We start from the raw sequence: 27,127 nt of genomic DNA on the forward strand, positions 1-27,127 counted from the left end.
TCTTGGCACAGCTGAAATCGTGGGAGCCCTGCCACTGGCTTCAATAGGGCCAGGATGTATTCCCATGCCTTAAGCCACCCATCCAGCAGTTCAGGGCTTGGGAGCATTTTCCAGCTCTCCCTGGTGAAACGAGGAGTGTCAGCCGGCTGCCAATTCAACACTTGCAATAGAAAGTGGGCATTGTACAGGCCTGGCAGAGCACAAAGCTACTTCTCAAAGGGCAGCGAGCATGGGTGTTTTTGTGTATACAACCTGCTTCCCTCCTCTCTCTGTGCAGACAGGTCCGTGCCCACTCCAACAACTAAACCAGGGGCTTAACACGCTCCCGGTTTCATTATTTCATTACAGAAGAAATCCCGATGCAGCCTGAGCAGACACGTGTCATCTCTCAGCTTCTCCGGGCACACTGAGCATCCCTTTGAAGTCTGGCCATTTGAAAGCACTGGTGGCCACGGGCCAGGGGAAATCACTGCCCAGCTCCCCGTGCTCGCTGCTGCTGGCCCATGTCCTTCAGCCTGCAGAAGCTCAGGGCCAAGGGATGGCTTCCCGCTGGATAGGAATTAAAGCACATCAGTGGGGCTGGCTCATCAGCGTTTCAGGGCAACAGGGGCTGCTTTGGGCCCTGACATCCTTCTCAGAACAACATGCCTAGCTAATTGCTTCCCGGGACCAGCAAAGTCAGCACTGCTCATGCTTGCCAGTGGAAACAAGACTTACAAAGCAAGCTGGTCTACACCAAGTGTAACCGCTCAGGGGGAAAAGCCCTGAATGGCATCGTGGCTGGCTGGGTGAAAAGCTCTGCTCAGCATGCTGCAGTGAATAAAGGCAGCAGTACCGAGCTGTTTGAAGAAGGTTTTGAAAATAATCCTGAAAATATTATGATGTTGTGCAGCAAAGCAAATGTAGGTCTCCAGCTGGGGTACTGCAGCCTAGCGTGGTCATCCCCTTTGTTAGAAGAGGAGGAGGACATGGAGAAAGGAAGGACCAAGGTGTGGATGAGGGAAATCCAAACGGCTGTGACTCTCTTTGAATACAAGATTGATAGGACAAAAGAAGGGGCAGCTTCGCTTTTCTCTCTCTCAAGCACAATAATAAAGGATGTTACATGAATGTGAAAACACAGTTAAAATGAACATAAATTATATGAGACAAAAATCACATACAGCACTCTCCACCATAAAGACAGAAATTAAATCAACTGCAAACTAGGACCTGAAAGAATATTTGGCACTTGTATGAACAGGATGAACACGAAACCACATTAATTAGGAAAAACTTTGTTGCATGGACAGACTCTCCTGTGTTAAGGCACAAGCAGACATGGAGTTAGCAAGAAACATCCCAGTGGGTTAGTCCACAATTGGAAATACTGTATTTGGGCTTGCCACAGGATCAGTGGGTTTCTTGACCATGGCTTTCTTGCCCACAGCCATAGAGACAGGGCAGGGAGCAAGGTGTGCTGCAGACGGAGCCCAGCATGCTCCTGGAGATTGCTCAGGCCATGCTGAACTGTGACCCAGGAGGTGCAGCCTCTCTTACCCTGAACTGATTTTCATGGGGCCTTCACCACGCTGATGCTGCTGAAGAGCTGAGGAAGGCACGGCAGGCAGTTTGCTGCCACTTATGCCTGGGGCCAACGCAAACTATACAAATCTGTGGAGACGAACTGAAATGTCCCAAATCCACAGAAAAGTGCTGTCCACAGGTATTCTGGAGCTGTGGGCTGCAGCAGTGGAGGGTCACCAACAGGCACTGGTTTAGAGACCACAGCTGAGGGGCAGAGATGGGGTGGGAAGGTTGGCTCTGTGGCCAGTATCCTGGGAATCTGAGCTCTTTGCTATTAACACCATTGATGGGAGAAATGAGCCCCCATGTTTCACTCCCCAGTGCAGCCCCTCTGAAACCACCGGTTAAGTCACAGTCCCCAGGGGAAGCCAGGATTTGAAGCCCTTTGCAGCGAGTACCGCAGTCAGTGCTTTCAAATGCTCGAACTGTGCACTGGCTGCTCAGCAGATATGAGAGCAGCTTAACACTCTCTTGCCAAACTTCAATCCTTTCTTTTTTGCTTCAGCATAATCCCCTTTTCTGCCTCAGGAATGTCCATTTCCGTAAGCAACTTCTAAGGCTTTCCGGACTGCCAATATCACACACAAGATCCTCTGCCTTTGCTCAGTGCAGGCACAGCCAGCTGAAATGCTGCCATTAAAAACTCACAACAAAGACAGCATGCGAGATGCACTCCTTTACAGCAGTGGAGAGCTTTCTTTTCCCCCATCTTGAAGCTTGGCAAAAAAGCAGAGCATGTTGTGCTCCAAGGATATTTCCGTACAGGAGAGATTTCTCTAGAAAAGCAAGGCCAGAAGGAAGCATTATTAAGCTCAAAATCTTACCCTCCCAAGCTCTTTGTCCTCCAAAGCCAACACTCCCGTGCTCTCCGTGAACAGCTTCACCTTCACTGCAGGAAGCGCGTGTGTTGTCGTGAAGTCTCCTTGGGTGCCCCAGCTGTGAAAATAAGGACGCAGAGATGCTCAGATCAGCAGCACTACAGCCTGGGCATGCAATGGTTAACTGAAAATGTCCTGCGTGGCACAAGCCAAAGTGGCTGGGCTGGCTAACTGACAAGGGTATTAATTATCTTCTTTGGGAAATGTGGGACAGATGTTTGGAAAACCCATGATGGCTCTCTGGGGGGAAAAGTGAGAGTATTTGGGAGCAGTGTGAAGCAAAATTTCAGAGAGCTTTTTTATTTAGAAAGAACAATATGTCTCCTGCAGCAAGAACCTATATAGCCACAACAGGAGTTGAGGATTGAGGACATCTGCACCCCAGATATCTGTAACTGTTCATGCTCCTGCTGTTCTCTTGTCTGACTGACCTCTTCTTTCCAGGCTGGTAGTGAGGTTTGGTTTCTCTGAAGAAACCCCAATTTAACCTGGGTTCTCTTCCAAAGCCCAGCCCAGCCCTCCAGCCCAGGTCAAGTTCAAGCCGTTACATCTGCAGTAATCTATTTGCTGGGACTGCAGAGCAGGACACCAGCTCCTTGGGGATGGGACAGCAGTGGCCAGAAAGCGGCCACCTCTCCAACTACATAACGAACCAGGACCTGAGACCACCATCTACTATTTGCATTCTAGTCCTGGCTGCTTCCATAGAAAGGAGCGTTATGGAGGATGAATGGCGACATGTCCTGACCTGCGCTGGCAGTTATCCTCATGGGGTTCTCTTAAAGATACCCAGACGTTACGCAGCAGCCAGCGTTGATTTAGAGACAGTGGGGGAAAGAAACTCGTGAAACACACTACCCCTGTTCAACACCCTAATAGGCTTTTCAAATAGGCTCCTGAAGAGCCTCCACAAGTGGTGTCACTCAGAACAACACATCAAATTAGTCACCTGTTTTCAGGTTTTTGAGACACAGGAAAACTTCCCCTCTGGCAAACTGGCACGGACTGAAGAGGGTCACAGAGCAAAAATTAAGTGGAACTTGAACTGATGCCTATTTGTAAGCTTTAAACAATTTTGAAAGCAGCAGAGAAGAAAATACCTTCTACACTAAGGGGTAAAAAGTCATGTGTTTCAAGCTTGAAATGGCTGTGTTTCAAGCTTTGTTTCTATGGCTTAGAAAGTTAGAAACTTACTAAAATTAAGCCAGACAGAAACTTCCAGACAGAGTGAAGAAAAGCATCCCTAAAACCACATTTGCCCTTCTTAGCAGAGAACAGGGCAGCCAAAGACGAAGGGCAGAGGGAGGACTAGGGAAGAGCTCACCACTGCAAGGAAGATGCTCTTCAACATCTGATCGTGCAGAGGCCCAGTGTGAAACTAGCAGATAAAAAAATACTCTTTATTTTTTGTTCTCTTTGTATTTTTTTAATATATATATTATATATAAATATATATTATATATATATATATATATATATATAAAAAATCATCGGTAACTAGATTTCTGTGTTGTTCCCAGACACACTGAAAATTCATCACACTTCAAGCCTCATGTAAAGTGTACAAGCAAGCCTGAAGAATAATTACAGACAAGGTGCTGCTTGTAAACCAAGAGTATGGCATGAGCAACTCCTCTGAGTAATGTGAGGGAACACACACTGCAACTTAGAATACTGCAAGTCAGATGAGAGATTATACCATATCTCACTAACAACTTCTATTCACCCTCATGCTATTAATGACACTTACTCTACATTGTCCTCAAACTAGATGCTCTGCTGAAGAAATGCAGTTCCCTTGAAATGGCTGAGAAAAGGCTCAGATGACATGCGGCCCAGTGACTAGATATTCTTTAAACATAAATACCAAACAGCAGGTTTTGCATCTGGAAGGTTATTGGAAACAATAATTTACTCTTTCCTGCACACGAAAGGTATGGGTTTATGCTTTACTCTTCACTGAGCAAATCTTGTCCAGCTGAACTTAGCAAATGAGTGTGTTCAGTGCAGAGCTGATTAACAAACTCAGTTTCTTCGCCAGCTTTGCTCTCAAGTTTTCTCTCCTGGTGTCACTGTTCCACATATTTCATCTTTTATGATGATGCATCAAACTGCCACCAGTGTCAGGGAACTGAGGCTTAAATTATCTACAGCACTACAGGTCGAGCCACATCCTCAATATTCTATCTTTTCCATGTGTGAGCCATGAGCTACCTAATAAATATTTTAAGCATAAGAAACAACCTTATTTTCTATTTGCAGCTTTAGGTCACAGGTTGTTTTCTCTCTTTTAAAAACTGTGTTGTCACCAGCAGGAAAAGTAGGAAGATAATCTTGCTTTGGGTAAGAGGCAAAAGGAAGAAAATATCCAACCTTACGCTGTGTATTTTGACAGCATCTGCTTTATAGAACTCATATCTCTGTTTACTATTAAAAAGCTCTTATTTGCTGAAGCATTCCCAGACCATATGTTATCAACAAATGTTACTAACCAAATACAAACAGTAATTTTCATTAGGTTTCCTTCATGAGAACAACATTAACCACAAAGGGAATAAATGTTTCAAATGACAGTAAACATACATAGCAAACCCTTGACAACACTGGTGCTTACATATTCATACCCCCAAAAGCCCTGAAAAGATCTCAGCCAACAGAGACTCTTCGAAGTTGGGTTTTGTGCAGGTTGAAGCCTGTGGTGATGTCATTAGTTGCCATAGTGATGCTCAGCATAAGGCCATAATTCATGTCACTGAAACATCATTTGTATTCAATCTAAGTACGCGGTTTATCTGGGCTGTGTATTAAATTATTGTTCAGAAAATTAGCTCTGGACAGTAGTTAGGTATTAGGATCTGCTGAGGGACTAACCAAGTAATGGTTTCATTCCCATATTTAACCATTAAGCAGGTGATCACTGCAGGAGTTTATGCGCTCAGAAAGTGCCTTGGACCCATTCTGGGCAAATCTTCTCATGAAGCGGCCACGCTATCTTGTCCCCATATCACAGCTCATGCTGACACTTCAAAGCAATAATACATCTGCCAACAAGGACAAATAATGTCCATCCATCCATCCATCCATCTATCTACATATATACACGGAACAGAAAAGAAGACCACAAGCAGGAAAATCCTGACAGTACTTTCTGACAGTTAGAACCACACTATCTGCGTCCCACTTAAATCCTCAGCCCAGCACTTGTTATTGCCCAGTTTATCCCAAAGCCTGGAGCTGACCAGGAAATGCTCCTGTGCATAGGGACTTTGCTAGAATTATCACCCTATTTATGGTATCTCTGCTGTCCCAGTGATATCATTAGGACCTGCTTGTGTCCCCAGGGTTTATAGTTAGGAATCAAACTTACGATGAGCAGGCTAAACTCTTCTAACTGCAAACAGCCAGAGAATGAGATATGCCCCTGGTGATCTTCTGGCAAAGCTTCAGGCCGATGCTATTCAGCCATTCCAGCTTACAGACAAAACAAGTAAGACCACCTGGGATCCTCATGTTGCTGCTGTACCAAGCTCTTTGCCTTTTCTGCCATAAGATCACTGCAGAAACAAGAGTCTTCACCCTATGAATGTGAAGCGCTTTACATCCTGATATTTGGCTGTAGCATTTGAGTGCTACCAAAACACAGAAGCAGCCATTATAAAGTCATAAATTACTACGTAGCCAAAAAGACAAAATCATTCAAATGCCAAGGCATTGCGATGTTACAGAGTGTAAGAAACTGTTAGGGATATGAATAAGGCTTGAACCAAACCCCGCAAGAGTCCTTGTCCTGATGGCACTCACATATCACATCAAACCAGGCAGCAGGGTCTCGGACTCCAGCTGTTTTTCTCCACAATCTCCCACTTTTGTGGCCTAATCAATGATTTTCTTGTCCATCCTTGAGAGATACTGACTTAGTCATTTCGCCTCTAGTGTGTAAAGTTCCCCTAAAGGGAATTTTAGCACCCATGACTTTCCCATCAGTGAATACACATGTTAATACTCAGGAGAATGCATTAAGTTCCTGTACTGTGGTCTCCAGCAAGTCTGCTTCATCCCTGCCTGATTTGAAACACTAACCCTTCTTCCATCATTGCTCTTGCAACTTGATCTAACCAGAACACCGATGCCTGTGATTTCTATAAATAATGAACAAGCACAACTGTGTTATACTGCTGGGCCATGCATCAGCCCTGTTAAGCAGCTCAGCCTGTCAACAGGCTAACGTGGGAGCAGCTGGAAAGTGATGTGCTTTTGGCGTGGTTGACATTTAAACATGATCTATGACCAGTTGTCATGGGCTTCAGAACTGCCAGAGGACACCTTTTCTCCCTCTCCAGATACAGCTACTGAAACGGGTTTGCTTGCAGCTTGTGTGGAATAAACACGAAAAACATCAGAAAATAGAAGTACAAATGTGTATTCAAGGAGAGCTATGCTCTTCCCTGGGTGAGTTCACTCCAGGTGTCCATCACACTAAATGTACACAGCAATATCCTGGGGCATGCCCAGGGAGATGCTGTCCTTTTGCTTTGCTCCCAACAAGTTGACTGCGTAAGCATACAAGCCTTGCAGAACAATACTCCTGCACATTGGTCAGATTTGCAGTAGTTCATTAAGCCACCTGCTCAGTGTGGTTTTTCAGATGTAACTGACTCAGCAGCAGTTCCTGTCCCCTTCCACGCCAGGAGCATGTCCTTGGGAATGCAGAATGTGAGGCTAATCCCACCTTGGCCAGCATCACCCATCTTCCTGCAGCAGACAGCTGCCCACAGGGGCAGGAAGGTCCATCTGAAAGACCTTTAGCAGATGTGACCATGTGTGGGACAAAATCTGTAAGGCCAGCTTAACCTCCCTTGCTGTCCTGGGATGGGATCTGCTGGGAACTCAAGGACCATTCTGGCTGCCTCCTTCATGAGCTGATGGTGCAGGCAGAAAAGGGTTGTGCTCCCATGCACTGCTCTTCATCCACATCCTTCACCTCGACTCTGCCAGCACCCACACCAGCATGTCTGTGTCCCTCCAAAGCTGGTGAAGGGAAGCTCCTCAAGAGAGCAGCACAGACAGCAGCCTTATAAGACACTGCCTGTGTGTTTTATTCTCCTTTTTTGGGGAGACACGTATCAGCAAAGTCACCTTTTGCTGGGTCACTGCTTCACCTGGTGGGATGTTTTTAATCCAAGCCTTGGTTTCTCAGCTGACTGCAGTGCCCAGCTGTGGTGCCTGCTGGAGCTGGATCCTGCTCTAAGGATGGAGAGGTCCAATCCCACTTCACTGCTGGGAGACTGAAATGCTATGTACAGTCTTGGTCTAGCTCTTCCAGAAATCCTGCCTCACAAATGATGGTGTTTGTTCTTCATCCTACTCTTTCCCTCCCAGAAGAGACCTTTCCAGGAAACAGCCTTAAATCTTGGGCCATAAATCATGTATGCCCAAAGCTTGGGCACTGAGAAAAACAAAAGTTAGAGAAGCAGCACACCAGGCCCTGAGCCAACCCACCTTCATGCACCTGATGGAGTAGTACACCTTTTCCTCTCATGTAATGCTAAAGTCTGTTTCCTTTTTACATGTTTCTAGAGATACAAGTAAGGAGGAAAAGAAACAGTTTTTAAGTTTAACAGTTAAGTGTATGTGAAGAAGCATGCAGGAAAGCTTTTTGTGATATTCTCTAATGCTTTATATATACCAGCTATTCAAAGATATGAAATAGGGGTTGACAACCAGCATTGTGGTTATCATGATCTTTCTGAACTCTTCTTGCCCACACTCAGAAGCTGCAGTTCATTATAACAGACCACACACAGACTTACTCATCTCAACAGCAAAACCTGATGCGGGGATGGCAGTAATTCAAGCAGGATGAAAATGCTCATTTCATTATCAGAAATGGGTATTTGTGAACGTCTAGGAATGACATAACTGAGACAAGGATGCCTTGTGCTGAGCCCTTCACAAGCAGGCAGCTCACTCCTCTTTGGACGCAGTGCTCACACCTGCACCAGCTGGGTCACAAAGCTGTAATAAAAAGAAGTAGGGCATGCCAAGGCCTTCAGGAGAATACATATTTTCTGCAACTCCCATGGTAATGGCAATGGCGTTTGGTTTGTGTCTGGGACTTGAAAAAGCCCAGAGGCAACAGAAGGATTCAGGCTTTGTTTTAGGCTCTCCAAGAAAACCCACAGCCTGGGTCACACAGCTCCATAAACCACAACCAATTTGGAGATGCTGGGTTAGGGGTAGTTACAAACTGGTTTGCAACTTGCTGCAGTAGGACTACAAACCTTGGCTGAGATCAGCTGAGTTCTTCCAAGAAATATAACCCAGTGAGCGATGCACCGCTGTCGTGGTTTAAACCGATCCACACAGCTCGTTCACTCACCCCACTTGAACGAGGTTTGTGGTTGGGTTTAAACCACGACAACCACCTCAAGAGATATCATTACTGAAAGGTAAAAGATGATTTAGAAACAAAATAAGGGGTTGAGTAAAGATGCCAAACAAAGAAGGAAGCACCTGTTCTGCAGCATTCCGCAAATGCATCACGATGTGGATGAACTACAAGAGGTGTCAATTCCTCCCACCAGCAGCAGCCAGCCACCAACAAAACAGCAACTCAATTAATTTGGTGGGGTTTTGTGGGGCTGAGTTTGGATTTCACATGCTGCAGGGGGCCTCAATGGAACTGTGTCTCTGAGGAAGGGATTTAAGATTTAACTATCTGTCCTGCGTTCAGCAGTAGCAGTCATATTTCTCCTTCTTAGTAGCTGGTGCAAGCTCCGTGTTTTGACTCCCAGCCTGGGAACAGAGCTGATAACACCGATGGTTTTTAATTATTGCTAAGTAATATTTACTCTGGCTATGGACTTTGTGAGCCTCATGCTCTGCCAGGGAGGAGGGGAGGCTGGGAGGAAGCAGAGACAGGACACCTGACCCAAACTGACCAAAGAGGTATTCCATACCACAGCACGGCATGCCCAGGGAGGTAACTGGGAGTTACCCAGAAGGGCATGGGCTCTCTTCGGGGGGGTCGAACTCATTCAGTGGTGGTATTGTATTCTCTTCCCTTGTTATTTCCCTTATCATTATTATCATTGGTGGTAGCAGCAGTGATTTGTGTTATACCTTAGTTACTGGGCTGTTCTTATCTCAACCCATGGGAGTTACATTCTCTTGATTCTCCTCCCCATCCCTCCAGGAGCAGGGAGGAGGGGGGAGGAAAGAAAGAGGGAGAAAAGGTGGGCGGAGAGTGGACGAGCTGTGTGGATCGGTTTAAACCGCGGCACTATCAGGAGAGAATGCTGAGACACAAGACCAATCACAGCTGTGGAAAAACACAAGTTTAGGGGACTGTAGTACCATGTACACGTACCTGTGTCACCTGCCTTAGGCTCCTGCTATTGTAATAAGGAGAGATCGAATTAATAATCAGTGGAGTTAGGCCTTCATTTGCCTCATCCTAATTCAGAGGCAGCAAGCAGATGAAATGAAGCCTGCCCTAAAAGCACTCCTGTATTTCCAACTGCTAAGAAGGGGTGCTGGAGGTGCTGCTGCAAGTGTACAAGAAAGACCTGAAAGGAAAATCTCAAAGCATACATAAAGAAGTAGAGAATCTTCTACATTCCTGCTCATGCGAAAATGTCCTGGGCTAGGAAATACCATTCAGGGCTAAGGTAGGTACCTTTCCACTCTGCCTTGAGAGAATGGTTTGCATCTGCAACACATCTTCATACCCAAGAGATGCTGAGCCTCTAGGATTCCTCTCACGGTTTAAGTCTGATGTGTTTACTCACCTTCAGAACAGGATAACCAAAGTCATCCGACACAGATTGACAATGCGCCCTGTTCTGGTTCACATCTGTTTGCCCTCCTCAGCAGAAAGCTGACAGAACAACCTTTTAGTCCCATCCCCTCAGAAGGAGCTGAGCTGAAGTGGGAGTGACAGCACAGATTCAATTTCTCCCTGCTTTTCCTGTATGGACTTTACACTGACAGTAAAACCTGCTTTCACCAATGCAGGTACTATGCGGGTGATCAGCAAGACCCCTGCACGCACAGAATGCAGTGGTGGTACCTGCCTTCCCCTGGAGCTATGTAATGCCTCTGCATGGAGCACTGATGTCTGCTAATGGGACAACCCAAGGGCTGAGTGAGTGAATTGTTTCCTGTGACATCCCAATTCCTGCTGAGCATTTAATGCTCCCTCTGCTAAGAAAAAAAAAAATAAATAAAAAAAGCACCATTAGTAACTATCTCACTTAGAAAAAGGGTGTTCATTTACCCAGAACCACAACTGCAGAAAGCACGAGGGTATTATCAAAAAGGTGACCAGAGACAGCATGTCCCTGTGGTCCGGGTTCCTCCTAGCAGCAGCTAAGGATGTCTTCCAACCTCCAGCATTTCATGGGCTGTCCATTTTCCGTTCGCACAGCTCCGAGACACAATGTAAGTGTCATGCACGCAGACACCATCTTGCTGAACATCATGCAGCCAGCAGTACCAGACAGCTGACAAAAGGCACCATCTCTCCCTCCAGGAGCTGCAACTCCCACATCCTCAAACTGGCTACGGCAACACTACGGCTGCCGGCTGAGAGAGAAATCTGTCTGGGAGAGCATCACATCTGCGACTGAGCACGCAAGGTGCAGAAGGAGCAGGGTAAAGCTGACGGAGCCCGCAGCAAAGCAAACCTCGTGAAGGTCTGCTCCTGCTCTGCTTGTGGCTCACACACAGTCCCCACAGACCGCGCTCCGGTGCCAGCACCATGTCTCTCAGCTGCCAGGGCACCGCAGCCAAGAGAAGCTGCTGAGGCCGACACAGCACAGCTTTAGGAACCCAAAGCGGGATGATTTTGGCTACACAGGAAATGCAGCGCTTGGTTTCTGTTTCCTGAGCATAGCTAATACACAGGGGAAGTGTTGGGAAGTTGTAAGGAGGGATGAAAGACGGATTTAACCACATAATAGCTATTTATGGCCACGAGATGGCATTCCTGCCCCAGAGATGTCCCTCTGCCATGCCTGCACCCAGCCCGGCCCCAGCCCCTGTGCCCAGGACCACACATTCCTCCCAGCCTGTTTCACCCCAGGCTGTGCTTCACTGCAGAAACCGCACGGCTGGTTTGTATGTGAATTTATAGCAGTGTTATTCACTACAATCTTTGGGGTATGAACAGGGAAAATAAGTACGGTGATTACTTAGCATGATTTAAATGACAATTGCTTTTCAAATGCCCTGTGCTTTTGCTTATACTATGATATTACAATTAGAGGAGAAAAGCTCAGCAAGAAAAAATGGAAATGTAAGCCCAGCAACCTTTTACTGGGATGCCTGAACTGAAAGAATAATTTCTTTTATAAGGGCTGCCTATTGCATATGCTTCACCAGTATATCTGCTTTGGATACAGCACGAGTTAGTTTCATTCATGAAATGGGTCTGTGTGCATTTATTATCTGTGGTTGTTATCACTTGTTGTATAGGGTGACTGTAATGCCAAGCACAGGCTAATCAAAGTTTCCTTTGGCCAAAGATGCTCCTCTGAACCAGCTACGGAACTACAAATTTCACAGAATGATTATTTAATTCAGATGTGGTTAATCACTTCTATCAAATGTTACCATGTTGCCATGCTGGTAAAAAAATATGTAACTGCAGCTAGTTAAAGGCTTGGTTATGATTTAGACTTAATAAGGCCATAGACTTAATGCACTGCCAGCTTTGCAGACAACTGGTGTATCACCAGAACAAACCGTGGAAAATCAGACAGGTATCCTCTGCTTGAAAATACAGGCTACTGGCATTGTGCAAACACAGTCCAGACCCTCCTTTACAAATTCAGTAGAGGAAAGCAGTAAAATTCTTCCTAAACACAAACAAAGCAGAAAAGGGCCCAAGGTATCTTCCAAAATCAGCTAAAGAGGGGAACAAGGGGTGTGAGACTGTCACTTCTTTTTGCGCCGCCACTCGCATTTTTGCTGTCCTATATTCTTCTAAGCCAGGATCCAGGACAAGAAGCCCAGATCCAGACAGACCCTTGGGATGAGGTTTGTCTCGCCTAACTTCTTACGGCTAGAAACAAAGTCACCCTGGCATCTCCTGGGTCAGTAGGGTTGGGTGTGCACTTCCAGCAGATGAAGCCCACCCAGCCATCTCAGCCATCAGCATCCTCTCTGCTGTGAAATAGAAGCATTGCCCTACTTTCATGGACAGGAAAACCAAAGCAAGGACCGAGCCAGCCACTGGTCCACACAGCCGCTGAGAAGAGCTAGAGCAAATCTGTTAACACCACATCCTTTGTTCCCATGGGAGATCCATCCCTAGACATGCATTTCACATCTCTGGCCTGACGATTCCAAGGCTGAGCAACCCCTGACGTGCAGGACTTCACCCTTCCTTCAGCAGCCATCCGGGGCTGGTAAGCCCTCTTCCCACACCCTGTGTGCAGCTGCTGGGATCCCCCTTCGCACCTCTTCCAAGCCACAGAGTGGAACTGCTGGAGACACTCTCAGCTTCATTTGCCTACAACACCTTTTTCAATGTGAAACAGCTCAGAGTTGCTCTGGAAGGGGCTCAAGAAAATGCTGCTGTGTCTCTGCACTCCAGCCACACTCACAATCTCCTCCTCCCATAAGCATGCCTTGTCCTCCTTACCCATGTACTGACAACAGTACATAGCTCTTTTTTAGTGCTTTCACACACAGTGGTGCTGTTCCCTGGGAGACCTAGCACATTCACAAAGGCAACAGGCCTCTCTGCCTTAATTTCACAGAAAGGACAACTAGAATGTTGAGAAATCGCTGTCAAGGTTGGCTTTCCCATTAAACCTCTCTCAGATCTCTGTTCAGGCACAGAACAAGCTCTTTAAAGTATGCTCTTTACCTCCATACGCTGCTTTGGAACCTGTAATAGCAGTACCCCTCATTAAATAATAATGTGCACTACTTGCACACACCACTTAAATAAACCAACAACTGGGCACTTTTCACGTCTCATCCCTACCTTTCTCTCAGCAAGTGACGTGCAGAACTTGCACTAAAGCATGGCTTAACTTTGTTTATTAAACACCAACCATGAGCATTAAAGAAAAAGACTGAATATATCCTAGGACTTCTGTTTTGCAGTCCTCCTCCTAATTTAGCACTAATTCAGATCACTGAATCTCAATCTCATTTCAATGTCATTTTGGTCTGTACCATCCCATGTTAAGGTTCTGTGCATAGGAGTGATGAAGCAGATGGGTGTCAACAAAAATCGCCTTGGGCATCATCACGCCTTCTGGAATACTTAAATTTGAATGTATGTGCTATCGCAGGAATATGTAACTCCCAAGCGCACAAGAACAGTCAAGAAATTAGACAGCTGGCAAGAAGAGAGAGATTCACCTGTGAAAGAGAAGGTGCGTAAGCTCAACCCTTACTAGACATTATAGAATCCATGCAAAAGCAGTGCTATGTATGCTCTAAAGGTCGAGGAAAACTCAGTTCACTTACTTGGTACCAGAGAACTCAACTACAAGAGGTAAGGCTATAAAACGAGCCTTCATTATTCCTCAACACAGTTTCTAGTGTAACATTTGTAGTACAGGGAGATGAAGGACTGAGGCTGAGACCTTTGGGAACAGGACCACAGCTGGGATCAACATCTGCACACTATTGCGCCATGGCAGTGTGGCCATTCGAGTGACACCTGGGGTGAGGGAATCCCTATAGGCCCTTGTCTTTATCTTGGGGTAGAATTCAGCTGCTTAATCTAAAGAAAATTCTTTGCCCCCCATCATCCCTGGGGCAGCAGCTCATCCGTGCTAGAACGGCTACTGCAGAGCAGCTATAAGGAAGCATGAGAAGAGGTTCTGAATTCCTAATTAAAAGGGCCACTAAAGCACTTGCATGAAGACTTCCCATAACAGATCACACACTTGCACCTGGGTAATAACTTTTTACTGCATTTTTTGCTGTGTTTAATGACTTGTCCACAGCCTCCACTTTCAAAAAATGGGAACGTCACAGTATAAATCTCACACAAAAGGGGATTTGAAGAGCAGGTCAGACTGAACTAACAGCAGAACCCTTCAGGTACAAAGGCTATGCACAGTCTCATAAAAAAACTGGTGCCTAGACATACTAAATACTACCTCTTCATGAGGGACTATAGTGATAGGGCAAAGGGTAGTGGGTTCAAACTTAAACAGGGAAGATTTAGGTTAGATGCAAGGAAGAAGTTGGTGAGGCGCTGGCACAGGGTGCCCAGAGAAGCTCTGGCTGCCCCATCCCTGGCAGTGTTCAAGGTTGGGTTGGATGGCACTTGGAGCAACCTGCTCTAGTGGAAGGTGTCCCTGTCCATGGCTCATACAGTTGGAACTGGATGAGCTTTAAGGTCCTTTCCAACTCAAGCCACTCTGTGATTCTGTACCCTTCAGCCCTGGACAGAGGGGCTGAAAGCAAATCCCTGAAGTTCCTGTCCCTGTCATTGTCACCTCTTAGCCTGGCAGCATCATGGCCCCAGAGCATCCACACCAAGCTTGCTGAGCACAAAGCTGAAGATCACTCCTTCAAGACATTCCCCCAATAGATCCCCCGGGGCAGACTTACCCTCTGCTCAGACCCTTACCCCAGGGGCGAGGGCTGTGTCTCAGAAGTGATGCTGTCTGATCTTAGCTGCACCCAGGGCTCAGTCCACCTACTTCTGACACATTTATAAGGCTCCTGGAGGTCAACTAAGGAAAAAGAGCTGTAAACATCTGCACAGCTGTGAAACAAAATCACGCAACTGGAAAGGCAAGCCAATCAGTCTGGGTAATTAAGACAGATTATATTTAATGCTGAAGCCATCCAGAAGAGGAAGGAGGAAGGGAAAAAAAGGCAGAAAAAGCAGCTATCTCCTAAAATTTCCTTTTGCTTTGTTTTTTTTTTTTTTTTACTCAGTGTCACGAGTTTTGCTTACACAGTGCTTAGCTAAGCATGCAAACCTGAATGTGAATGATGTTCCAGTCTGAGCTTTGCCACGGTGTGATATCTCTGAAACACAGCGACAGCTCTGAGTGTAGTGTGGGCTCAGAGCACTGAAGTGACACATGGAAGTCCAAGGCAGCTGGTTCTCCTGCCTCTCTGCAGAGCCCACAGGGCTGCCCCAGCAGCCAGAACCAATGCTGGGAGTGGTGGTCAGCCTCTGGCTGCGGAGCTGTACATCTGGAAAAGACCTACCAGACACGGCACCCACTGAGGGATACACAACGTGAATTATGGGCTAAACTCTGCTCTTACTCACATCGGTATAAACCCCTTCAGTTTAGCAGAGTTAAATAAGCTCTACAGCATATGGAGTATTTATTTGTGACTTATGTGTCTTGAAAGGACGTTTCCCATTTTACCATTGTGAAGTGTTCACAGCATCTCCCAACTAACCATGGCAGCAAAACACTGCAACAAAATCCTCTTATCATGCTCCTACTCTATGCAAAGCTACTGAGCATCACTTCCAACTACAGTGACGGAGGCAGGGGATTCCTGAAAAGACCAGATTTTTCCCTTCTGCAAAGAGAGGGCATTCCTGCTCACCAGCATCCCTTCCCACAGGGCTTCTCCCTTTGCTGCTCAGTGCCTATGTCCCAGATGGAAACTGTGACTGAACGGCACCTGAGGAAGGATGCTATGGAGTTCCTGTCCCTCTTCATGGTCAGGCAGCAGGCTCTGATGGATACAGCACACCATCTGAAACGAAGACCTGAGCTGGGTGATAAGCCTGGGCGGCCTGTTGCAGCAGAGATAAAGAGCTGAGCTGTCAGAGCACCTTGAAAGGAATTCAGGGACCAGCACCAGAACAAAGATAAGACAGGGCACTCTTGTCTCAGAGTGAGGTAGCTATGGGAACAGAGATGGAAAGGTTTAGAAGTTTACCAATGACATTACTTTGCCAAGAGTGAATTTATGGAGAGGGCATGGTGCCCAAGCTCTTGGTCGTGACAAACAACATAAGAAATGACATGGAATCAGATGAGACCCATTGAGTGTCCTCTCTCCAGCACTGCCCTGAAGAAAAACTGCATGGAAAAAACCTCAGACAATAAAGAATGATCTTTTTCCCTTCAAAAATAACAAGCTCCATCCTCACTTCTCATACTCTGGGCTACCATGCAATCCTTGCATTAGGGCTAAAGAGGCTGCTCTCCTTTGTATAACCTCAAAGTGAACACACTTCCGGAGCCAGAGGAGCAGCCCATGCCTTCAAACCTTCTTGGACATGCCAAAATGCCCACTTAGGTTGGCCAGATTCTTCCCCCACCAGATTTTTACTACTTTTAACCCAAATGGCTCAGCTGAGCTCACTGCAGGTACACTTGATTTTCACTACCATAAGCCAGGTGAAAATGAGACTTATTTGCATGCTGAAATATGTCCAGGTGAATACATAACATTTATTCATAAGGCATGTAGGACCTTGCTATTGTTTGAGTCTCTCTGTTTTCTTTTGCTCTGCTCACATCAGAGAAAGGTGCTATGATAAGATGATGAAACACTTGTACAGCCCAAGAGCACTGCTACAAGCACAGGTCACTGTTTAAATATATCCAGCAGCCTCTAGAGACTGTAGGACAGGGGTGCTGTGGCTGGACTTCCTGTGCTATTCCCAGACCCCAGAGCAGCCCTGTTCTCTGGCTGTGCAAGTAGCAGCATTACTAATGTAGTGTTGGAGACGTGCAGAGCCACCTCACCCCTGTGCTTGGCAGAGGGCAGACATCAGGGAAGGGGGGGTATAAACCCCTCAGTTATCTGCAAGAATACAGTTCCGGCACAAAAAGCAGCAAAATCCTGCTCACACTTGGGATTTGGGATATTTTGTAGAGGCATCTGTGGGTTAGGATATAATACAAAGGCTCTTTCTTACACAAGTTATTAAAAGCACTACTAATAATACGCTGTGAGCCTGATCTGAAATAACCCTTGCTATTTCAGGTCTGGCTTTCTCTAGAACTGTGCCATCTCCTGTACCCACGCTGAGGCAGATAATCCTTACATGAAAGGACCGGGCTTAAGATGTCAGGAATCCAACATGGAGCCTGAGAAGAAATAGCAGACCAGTATTTACTGCTTGTCCAAGAGCCACACTCCTCACACTGATCGCTGGGTACACACGGCTGCTAACCCTGCTGCAGCCCAACTTCCTTCAACATCCACAAACAGGATTCAAGCTCCAAAGTCACTAAGATGCTGTCAACCATCTTACTGTCAAAAACTGCTGTTTTGCTCCAGGGAAGAAGAAAGGCAAATCTCTCATAGAGCTAGACCAGTGCTTTTGGAAATCTTTCCCTGTCTGGGAAATTGCCTTTTTCCATTAGGGATGCAGAGCCCAGGTTAGCTTTCTGTGATGGCCTCTGTTTTCTATGGATGGTTATTGCAGAGCTTTAACTTGGGTGATCTTTGGTTTTGGAAGTAGAAAGTCCCAGGACCCTCAAGGAATACAACTGTAAAGCCTAACCCCTCCCTAAGACATTTCCATAGCCCAAGTGCTGGAGCAATCCAGAGGAATTCAAGCCGGACCTGCACCTCTATAGGAAGCCAGTGGAGGGAGAGTATGAGTGTGATGAACTTGCATAACTCCTATCACACCGCAGCATTCAGCATTGGATGAATTTTCCTGAGGGCTGATGGCTTGAAGCCCAGACACTCTGCGTTTCATTATAATAAAAAGAACCACTCAATTAAAGAGATCACTCCTGCAGCCGTTATTTTCAAACTAACACTTGTATAAATGGTCCTACAGCTGACAGCAAGAAGGATTGTGTAAGAAAGGACAGACCCTTTGAGCAACAGTGGGATGAACAGACTAAGCTAAACAAGCACATGTAACTCAGAAGTGCAGTTTTCAGTATGGGTAGTAGTAACTTTCCCTAAATAGAGCCCAACTTTCACCACTGATGCAATAAAAATACTTTAAATAGTGACAATTGCAGGTTCTTATGGAAATGTTCCTCTAAGCACAGCTCTCCTACTTCCTCCCCTGAAGCAGATTTCGGTGTTTTGAAAAGTAAGCCAGGCTGCAGCACTTTCCCTGATTGGGAATATTGTTTTTAAACCGCTTACTGCAGATTCCTGCTCCTCCAGCACAGTGCAGGGCACAAGGCATCAGCAGTTTCTGTGCCTCTGCAGGAGGACAACCACAGAGGGAAGGCAGCCTGCCTTCAGCTCTGCTCTCCTCCTGCCTGCATCAGCTGGTCTTGAACTGTGTGTCTGCAGCGCTTGTGCACTCACATGTAACACAGCCTGGTGCCGTTGGCTCTCCTTCTACAAACTTGGAAACCAGCCACTCGAAGGGAATGGGGCAGGGGAACAAAGAGAGAATATCCCAGCAGCCCCACCTGCATGGCCCCCCACTGCTGCGTATCACCTTGACAATTCTCCATTGTGAGGATGCTCACCAAGAATTCCATTGAAGTGTGAAATCTCTGCAGTGAACCAGAGGAAAACTGCCTCAAATCTATACAGGCAGTGTTTAAAGTTAAATAACCCCACAAATTGGAAGGGAAATAAGCCATTCATCATTTTCTCCTTCTAAATTAACAAAGATCAATCACTACTAGCAGGTTTATAACAATATCTGAGTAAGATAAATAAAGCAAAGTAAGGGGTCAAGGCTGGAGATTTGGGGACCAGGTCAAAGAGGGCAGAACAAGACTCTGACCTTGCACTGGACTAGGGCAGTGTAGCCTCAGATAAAGCTCTGAGTGACCTGAAGCTTTCCCCAGCTCCTCTCTCCCACCTCTGGCTGTGGCTGCCAGAATGCGTTCCCTTTCTTGTAGGGCTTCCAAAACCCTGACAGTGAGGATGAGATTATGCACCAGCACCTGCTGGCATCAGTTCAGATGGACACTCGGACAAGTATTTATCTAGGCTTAACTCCATCCTTATTTAGTAAAGTACTTACGTATAGGCACAAATTTATGTCTCTATGGCTACAATAGATGTAAGCCTGTCATTAACACCTCCCCGCCACCGCAATTGGGGCTTACGTGCCATTCTTAGTTACAGGACGATGCTTTGCATACATGGAAGGCCATGTTTTTCCTCTGCTTCTCGGAGTCCCCTCTGGCCTCACCATGCAGGAGCCAGTCTGCAGCCACTCACCAGTGCACAGCATGGTGGAGAGAGTAAAAGGCAAAGCAAGACTTACGTTGGCTTTGAGGCTTCAGCCTGGTCAGTCTGCAGTTTCTCTCCACCTTCAACTTCCATGGTGCAGTACACAATGCGGTTGGGGGCCAGCGACTTCAGACCCTGCACCTCCATGATGACAACCTGCAGGGTAAAGAAAGAGAAATGTAAGAGGAGCAGCCTCTTTTAGACCTTGCTCTGGCTGCTGAACCCATAGGGACAGCCAGCATTGGGTCTGTATGGAGACAGGGAGGTCTCCCTCTGACTGCGCATAGGCTTGTTGAAACCCTTGAGTTACCAGGGTTGTACCAAGCTTCAGTAGATGGGCCTCATAGACATGGCCCTGCCCCATCTAAAAGTGTCTTAATACGTGAAATCCAGAGAAAAAGCACAGTTACTCAGCTTGTGCCAAAAGCCTATTTTCAAGATTAATCATAGAATAGTTTGGGTTTGATGTTTGAAGATCATCCTGCTCCAGCCTCCTGCCATGGACAAGGACACCATCCACTAGACCAGGTTGCTCCAACCTGGCCTTGGATACTGCCAGGGATGGGGCAGTCACAGCTTCTCTGGGCACCCTGTGCCAGTGCCTCAGCATCCTCATCATAAACATTTTCTTCCTAAATCTACCCTCTTTCAGTTTAAAACTGTTGCCCCTTGTCCTGTCACTACAGACCTACTGGTAAAAAGGCTCCATCTTTCTTATAAGAAATCTTTCTTATTAAGAAATCACCATTTAAGTTTCTTGCAGGTAATTACCATTTCTTTTTTAAAGGAGACTAATCTTGTTAACCACGTACCTCAAGAAACACCATGGGAGTTTCTGTTCATGTTTTATTACAGCTGTCTGTGAACTATATACACAGGGGGTTAAACTTCCTCTCCTCAGGTCTTCTGATCTGTCCTTGCACTGAGCACCCCTTCCCCGGCTCACAGAGCAACACAAACCCCCTGATGAGCACACATTCTCTATAAAGCTGTCTTGCAGCAAGAGTTCCATGCCCAGTCCTGTCAGCTCCTGAAGTCAGTGCTTCACTGAGCTTCTGCTTCCCACCAGATGGGGTTCAGCTGGAGCAAAGTGTTTGAGACATCCCATTGTAAGGAGGAGTCCCTTTATGCACAGCTATTCGCACTGCACTGGGTTTTGCAACAAGAGAGGTCTGCTGCTTTGTGATAGTTCCCTGCTCCTCCATATGGGAACACTCAGAAGTCAAGCTTTATTTGATGCTGCTGTTGAAGGCACCATCTCTGGGTTCTACTTTGAAATAAGACTGAACTGAATAGCATAAAGCTGGTTTCAGACATCTCATGAATTAAACTCTGTGACAGCACAACCAGTGCTGTTGAGTTTTGCATTACCATGATGTATATATAACAAGAGACCCCTTAGGAAGAGAAATAACCAGGAAACTACACAAAAATAGTACTTTCTGATTTTTCTGCATCCTACGTTTTTCACCCCATCCTGGTAACTGTTTTGACAATGTAACATAAACCCACTCACTGACAGACAACAACAATTCTGTATGGGTGTGCTGATGACTCCTTGGAGTAAATGTCTTGCCTAGACCGCAAATATGTTTGCGCAGAGCAATTAAGTTGGCTGAAAACAGCTACTGCAGCAACACTGCTTCCAGAACTGAGACAGCCTCTGTCGGAGGGTACAGCAGGTCCCTGCAGCCCCCTGCCTTCCCCTGGGCTCTTCTCCTGCTCGACAGAGCATGAGTAGAAAGTCAGTGCTCAACACAAAGCAAAGAGCAAGCCAGCAAAGCACAGTATTTCCATACAAGCTGCAAGCCAATCTGTTGAGTGCATTCAAACCCCAGCAGTTTCGAACAATTCTCCAGAGAGGAAGCAAGGCTTGCAGGGAAATACAGTGACTATCAAATATACTGACCTTTATGGTGCTGTGTTATTGTACTGGTTTGGGGAACAATACAGACTCAGGGTTACAGGGGCACACTCGGTAGCAAGCTGCACGAGGAGGTCAGTTACTGATGCAGATTTCTGAGCTATCTGATACGCATCAGCAGGAAATGCCAGATGGTTTATCTCACACAGTTTGTTCCAACAAGATGGACACCAGAGAGGACAGAGTATTTGACCACAGGCAAAACTTGTGGTAACTCAGAGAGGAACCATTCCTCACAGAGATCAGAAAGTTATTTCTACTGACCTCTTTCCACCTAAGTCTGAACTAAGCAGAAGGTGGCTGCTGTGATTTTCACTCCCACTTACCTCCAGGGAGAACGACAACACGACGTCTGACTTGGAAAGCTGGTTCTCATTTTCTTCCCCCATGTCAATTATTGAGGTGTTGTGACTACGTTTTAGCTTCTGCAGCTTGAAGTCAGAGCCCCCTTTAGACACAGGCATGCTCTCTAGGTTTGCCATCAGAAGGTTGACAGACGACTTCAGCTCCTCAATGTACATGTTTTCCATCTCTTTGGACACGAACTTCGGGAACTTTCGCTCCTTGCATTTGGAAACAAAACCAACAGAATGAATGGTCGTGACAACCAGCAACTACTTGTTGCACCGGAAGAATCCCCCAGGAGCATCTCCAGAGAGGTTTGTGAGTAGGGAACTCTCACTAGCCAGATGACAAATTACAGCTTCCCCCTGCGTAATGTAGCAACATGATTGTTAACTTCCTGTAGAATTAATACTTGGTACTTATCCAGCTTTACTGTTTCTTGCATTTGCTTGCATTTCTTTGATTTTTCTATCTGCGAATGGCCTTCATATTTTATGTATTCACAATCACAAACACCCCAGGCCAGATCTCAGCTGAACTTTGTGATTGACAGCAATTTACTAATGATTTGGAGGATGCTGACAGTTAGGGACTTGTTTTCCAGTCTCCCAAATGTGGCAGCTCTTTTTAAAACACTTCTGAGCAGTTGCTCCATTAGTTTTCTAGGTGTGAAAGGAGCCCAAGGAGGGAAAATCAGCAATGTGTGAGCAGGAATGGTAGTCCCAACTGGAAGAAGGGGTAAAACACCCTTTCCACTACTTGCCAGGGCCCTTGTCTATCTCCAGCAAGACACTCTTTCACTGTGAGACCCTCCAATGCTGCTTGTTGTAAACAGGACATTTAAACATTAAACCCAAAGGTAACAGAGAGAGCAAAATGTGATGTTCTCCAGCGTGTGTTCTCAGCTTTGAAACGCTGCCCATGCTCCAGCTCTGACAGGATCACTGGTCTCAGCCCTAAGTCTTCTGAAACCTCTGCTCATACCCTGAATACACTCAGGGTTTGAACATCTCTCAGTGGGTTACAAGAGACTGTACAAGGAATATGACAGTGAGGCAGCATCTGCAGCCAAGGAGCTCGAGGCTGACGTCAAAGTATCTTAGTGGCAATTCATAATATTGTAAAAAGCAGCTTGTAAGATGCAGGCTGGAGAAGAAAACAAGGTCATGTTTCTTCTAGAAGACTGTCATCAGGCTGCTGAAAAAGTAACCCATTGCACTAGTTTTTGCGTCAGTCCTCAACAGCTTACCTGTTACAAGCACAGCTCACAGCAGCACTTGCACCAAGCAGTTAAAACACAGTCTTTTGTTCCCAGTCTCAATCTTGGGTAGCAATTCCCTCATGTAAATGAGATCTGGCATCAAGATAAACTACCTAATCAGTCTGTTTTATTGTCTATGCGTTATGTGAGTTGTAAGCCACCCTTTAAGAAAGAAAAAACCCAGAAACAACTGTTTGGAAGATTTCAAGAACTACTGCTGAAGCGATGATGTTCAAACACTACTGCTTTTTCACCCTGCTGCCATTCATCTCTCCAAGGACTGCAATTTTGGTGCTGCCTCCACAAACGTCTTCGGACATGCAGCAAAGACTGAGACATTTCACTGTGTGCCACCGGCAACTTCTCATACTAAGGCTAAACCCAGGTAGCTTGAAGTGGCACATAACAGTTTAACTGGGACCGGGTCTGAAGACAGAAATGCATAGGTGCAGGTGTGGTCCCAAGGTACCCATCAGACTGGAGATATTGCTGGGGGAAGAAAAAGACACAATAAAGAGATGCAGACAACAGCAGGAAAGGGTGTTGGTCACCTCCACATGTACTTGGAACAGGGGGAAGATCAGAAACGGGGACAAGTGCAGAGAGAAGAAGAGTTAAGAGACTGCAGAGTGGGTCCTGCCCCACACGGACATTGCTCTGGTGTCAAGGTCTCATTTAGCTGCTTACACATGCTCCTTTTTGCCCTTGAGGCCAGGTGACCGGAGGGGGGTAAGGCACCACAGGAAGCAGAGCACTTGGTACTGCAGACAAAAACAGTCCTCTGCCTTGGTATCACTAAGCTCTCAGCTATAGCGCCGCTCTCATTCAGCTGCTGGAAAAGTACAACATGCAGAGTGAAAAGCCTGTCCAGATTCAGCTTTAAAACATCTGCTGGACTTCAAGCATGACCCTCAGGCTGGCTGGCTCCAGGGCTGGGCTTCCCTGCTCTGACAGTCAGGCTCACTGGGGGACCCTGCCCAGCGCTGCACCAGCACTGCACTGAGCTGTACGCTCCTGGGCACAGCAGGAGGTAAAAGGACTCAGAGCTGTATCCTGGTGTCCAGAGGCAGGAAAGCTGGTGTGCACAGCGACTTGCGCAAGGTCACACGAGAGATGAAACCAGGGCTTGCACTGGTTCTGCACCACTGCAATCCCAGGTTCTATCAGGCTCCACAGCCTTTGGTGCCTCTGAAGTTCAAACGTCCTAGTGCGAATGACTTAATTTATCAATGAGGCATTAATTTGCCTTTGTTGTGCAACCTCAGCATGGCCACCTCAGGGCTGGTGTCATGAGCTCCTGGGCAGCGAATCTGCATTAAAAGCTGCAAATTGGAGATAAAATTGGAAACGTTCTCCTTTCACTGAGCCGAGTTGTGAACCTGCTCTATGCAGGGAAAACAGCCTTGCCTGGAAAGGAGGATATAGAGACAGATTCAAAAGGTCATTCGGGTGCCTCCAAAAGATGGCATACACTGGTTTGAAAGAACAAGGTTTCTTGCAGGCACGTGCTGGCAGGATCTGACATTCTGGAGAGAAGGCCTGCAGCAGTAACTTGAAGGAGATTAAATAGCAATACCTGCCAAGTGGATCACAGGTAAATCACTTTTACTCTAAACCACCCTCCAAGCTGCACAGCTGCATATTGAAGGTTCAGTTCTGCACGGGGAAATGTCAGGTTGTGTTGAGTTCTTTGCCCTCACTGTCTCTTACAGGGCCAGCAGCAGCATGGTTTGTTTTCAGTATCCTTGAGGGAGGAATGAAAATGGCACATTCCTGTTTGCAAGGAATAATTCATGGAGCTGCAGCCTCTGCTGGCTGCCACTGAACCATGCATATATTGTTGTCCCACATGCCAGAAAGAGAAAATGAAACAACAAAACCAGGCAATCTCATTCTGGCACCCAGTGCCTGGCTACCCATCTCAGAACCGGAGCAGCCGTGCATCTGCTGCACACAAAAAATGCTGTAGGTTTTCTTGACAATGAAATGGCAAAGGGCCAAATGCTGAAGAAAGGAGGTGCAGTTGGGCTGCTGCGCCATCATTTGGCCACGTGGACCTTGGCCAACTTACTGTTTTCTTCAGTGAAGTGGGGAAAACCAGAACCCACCTCCCCAGAGACGCAGCGGCAGTAACGGTTTAACGGAAGCGTTAGTGAGGCACTACCAGCATCATCGCTGATGCCTGACCATAAATGAACGTGTTCTAATTTTCACACCCAGGGATACCAGAGCAGTTGTAAACAGCTCTGATACAACCTTCCTCATAAAACCCCCCAGTCTGGGCATAGCTCAGTGCCAGGACTGCTGCTGCTGAAAAACAGGTCCTTAGCCTGAGCTGCATCTCTCTGATTAGAGCCCTTTCCTTCTAGAAATGGTTTCTTGATTATCAAGAACAGCCAGATAGATCTTTCCCAGTGACTTCAGCCCCATTAGAGCTTTATTGGTGACTCAGAGCATCTGATTAGAGGCGAGAATAAAATCTCAGCCATACTGATGTCAACAGGATCCAAGGTTACTCACCATCGATAGTCCATCAACTGAGGCAGCATCTACCTACAGGCAAGGAAGCGTGGCTCCCAGCAGCCCAGAAAATGGCACAAACACCATTAGGGCAATTCCTGTCTCCTTTCTATATGCCATCACCCACATCACTGCCTAGCATCGAAGTTTGACAAAGAGGGCTTAGACAAGCACTTGCAGATCTGACTGGAGCACTTCAGGACGATATCTTCTCCACTGTTGAGTATTTGTAAGGGATTTTGCAGGAACCTAAAATATCCCAGCTCATCAGGACATTCCAAGAAATGCATACCACATCAGCTTCATCTATGCTTGCTGTTTTGTTCATAGTTAGTAACTGTAGTTTGAATCATGATTACATGATTCTATGATCTGCTAATTTTTAACTGGTGATTACTGGGAAAAGAAACCTATGAAAGAAGGGCAAGATCTGGGGGTTGCAGCCAACTACTTATGTGCTTCTATATGAAGAGCTTACTGATATAGAAGACATACTGATATAGAAGATATATTGGGTTATTTTACCTTGGCAATTTGCTCTGCCATTTGGAGACGTCCATCTAACTCACGTCTGATCTGTGCTGCTTGCTCGTCTGGGTTGTCCAGCTGTATAAAAACAAAAGGCAAATCAAGGTGAAAAATTAATCAATGCAGTACCTTTGTGAACAGCTCAGCTCTTCAGGCTGACCACCTCTATCACATTATCAATGAAGTATAGAACAAAGGGAACAGAGCCCCCACAAAGGACACACACGATGTTCACCATCCCAAGGCAGAGATGACCAAGGCGCTGTGCAGACCATTTTGATGCCTGCCCAGCTGCCTCCTGGGGCTGAGCATCTTCACCCCACTTTGCTCTGTGAGCCAGGTTGACAGCAGCCTTGATGGTGACTATCTGAACCCCTTGGTGTCCTCCAGAAGCTACCACTTTGCTGGTGCTTGGGAAGCCATATATCCCCCTGTGCTGGCAGCTCCAGATCATCAAGCTAAATACCCTCTGCCCCTCTTGCCACCCAGACAAAGACAAAAGGCACTGGACCCCGTGGTTCAGTGTTCAGCATCTGCCTGGCCCTGAAATGTCTTCTGAGGGTAAAAATGTTGGTTTTGCCAGTTAAGCAAGCAATTACAGCACACATGAAACAGGCACAGTGACTGCTGCAGTTTCCCATTGGTAGGACATAGGGCAGGTTTGTTATTTTTTAGTGGGAATACACAGACATAAATTACAGAACAACAAAAAAGCACAAAAGCAAGCCAGCCCCTGAAGAACTGATAGCTGCTGCAATGAGGTGGCAATTTTACAGTTGCTTTCCAGACTCCAACCACCCTTTAGTTTCCTTTGGGGTCATTTGGCCACTGCACAAGGCTAGAAACATGCAGCAGTGAGGTGGTCACAGCACTGCTCCATCCATGAGGCACAAAACCAAGCAAAACCTCATAGTTTTTGTTTACCTCCTGCAGCAAACGTGACTTCAGGTGGGAGGGCTGACTCCTCCATCCAAATGC

The 27,127-nt window shown here is 46.5% G+C and overlaps 1 protein-coding gene across 3 annotated transcripts in view; it reads right to left on the reverse strand.

Moving 5' to 3' along the window:
• The window catches only part of CADPS (calcium dependent secretion activator), a 210,575-nt gene that overhangs the window by 111,591 nt on the left and 71,857 nt on the right, over positions 1-27,127 (reverse strand). For all 3 annotated transcript variants that reach the window (XM_065687841.1, XM_065687840.1, XM_065687842.1), the window contains exons 4-7: positions 26,147-26,227; positions 21,822-22,058; positions 19,606-19,727; positions 2,391-2,502 (exon numbers count right to left, since the gene is read on the reverse strand). In XM_065687841.1, the coding sequence (XP_065543913.1) occupies positions 2,391-2,502; positions 19,606-19,727; positions 21,822-22,058; positions 26,147-26,227 (552 nt within the window). The remainder of the gene's footprint in view (positions 1-2,390; positions 2,503-19,605; positions 19,728-21,821; positions 22,059-26,146; positions 26,228-27,127) is intronic.

This window comes from Lathamus discolor, chromosome 7 (genome assembly GCF_037157495.1).
Source record: "Lathamus discolor isolate bLatDis1 chromosome 7, bLatDis1.hap1, whole genome shotgun sequence".
Lineage (NCBI taxonomy): Eukaryota > Metazoa > Chordata > Aves > Psittaciformes > Psittacidae > Lathamus > Lathamus discolor.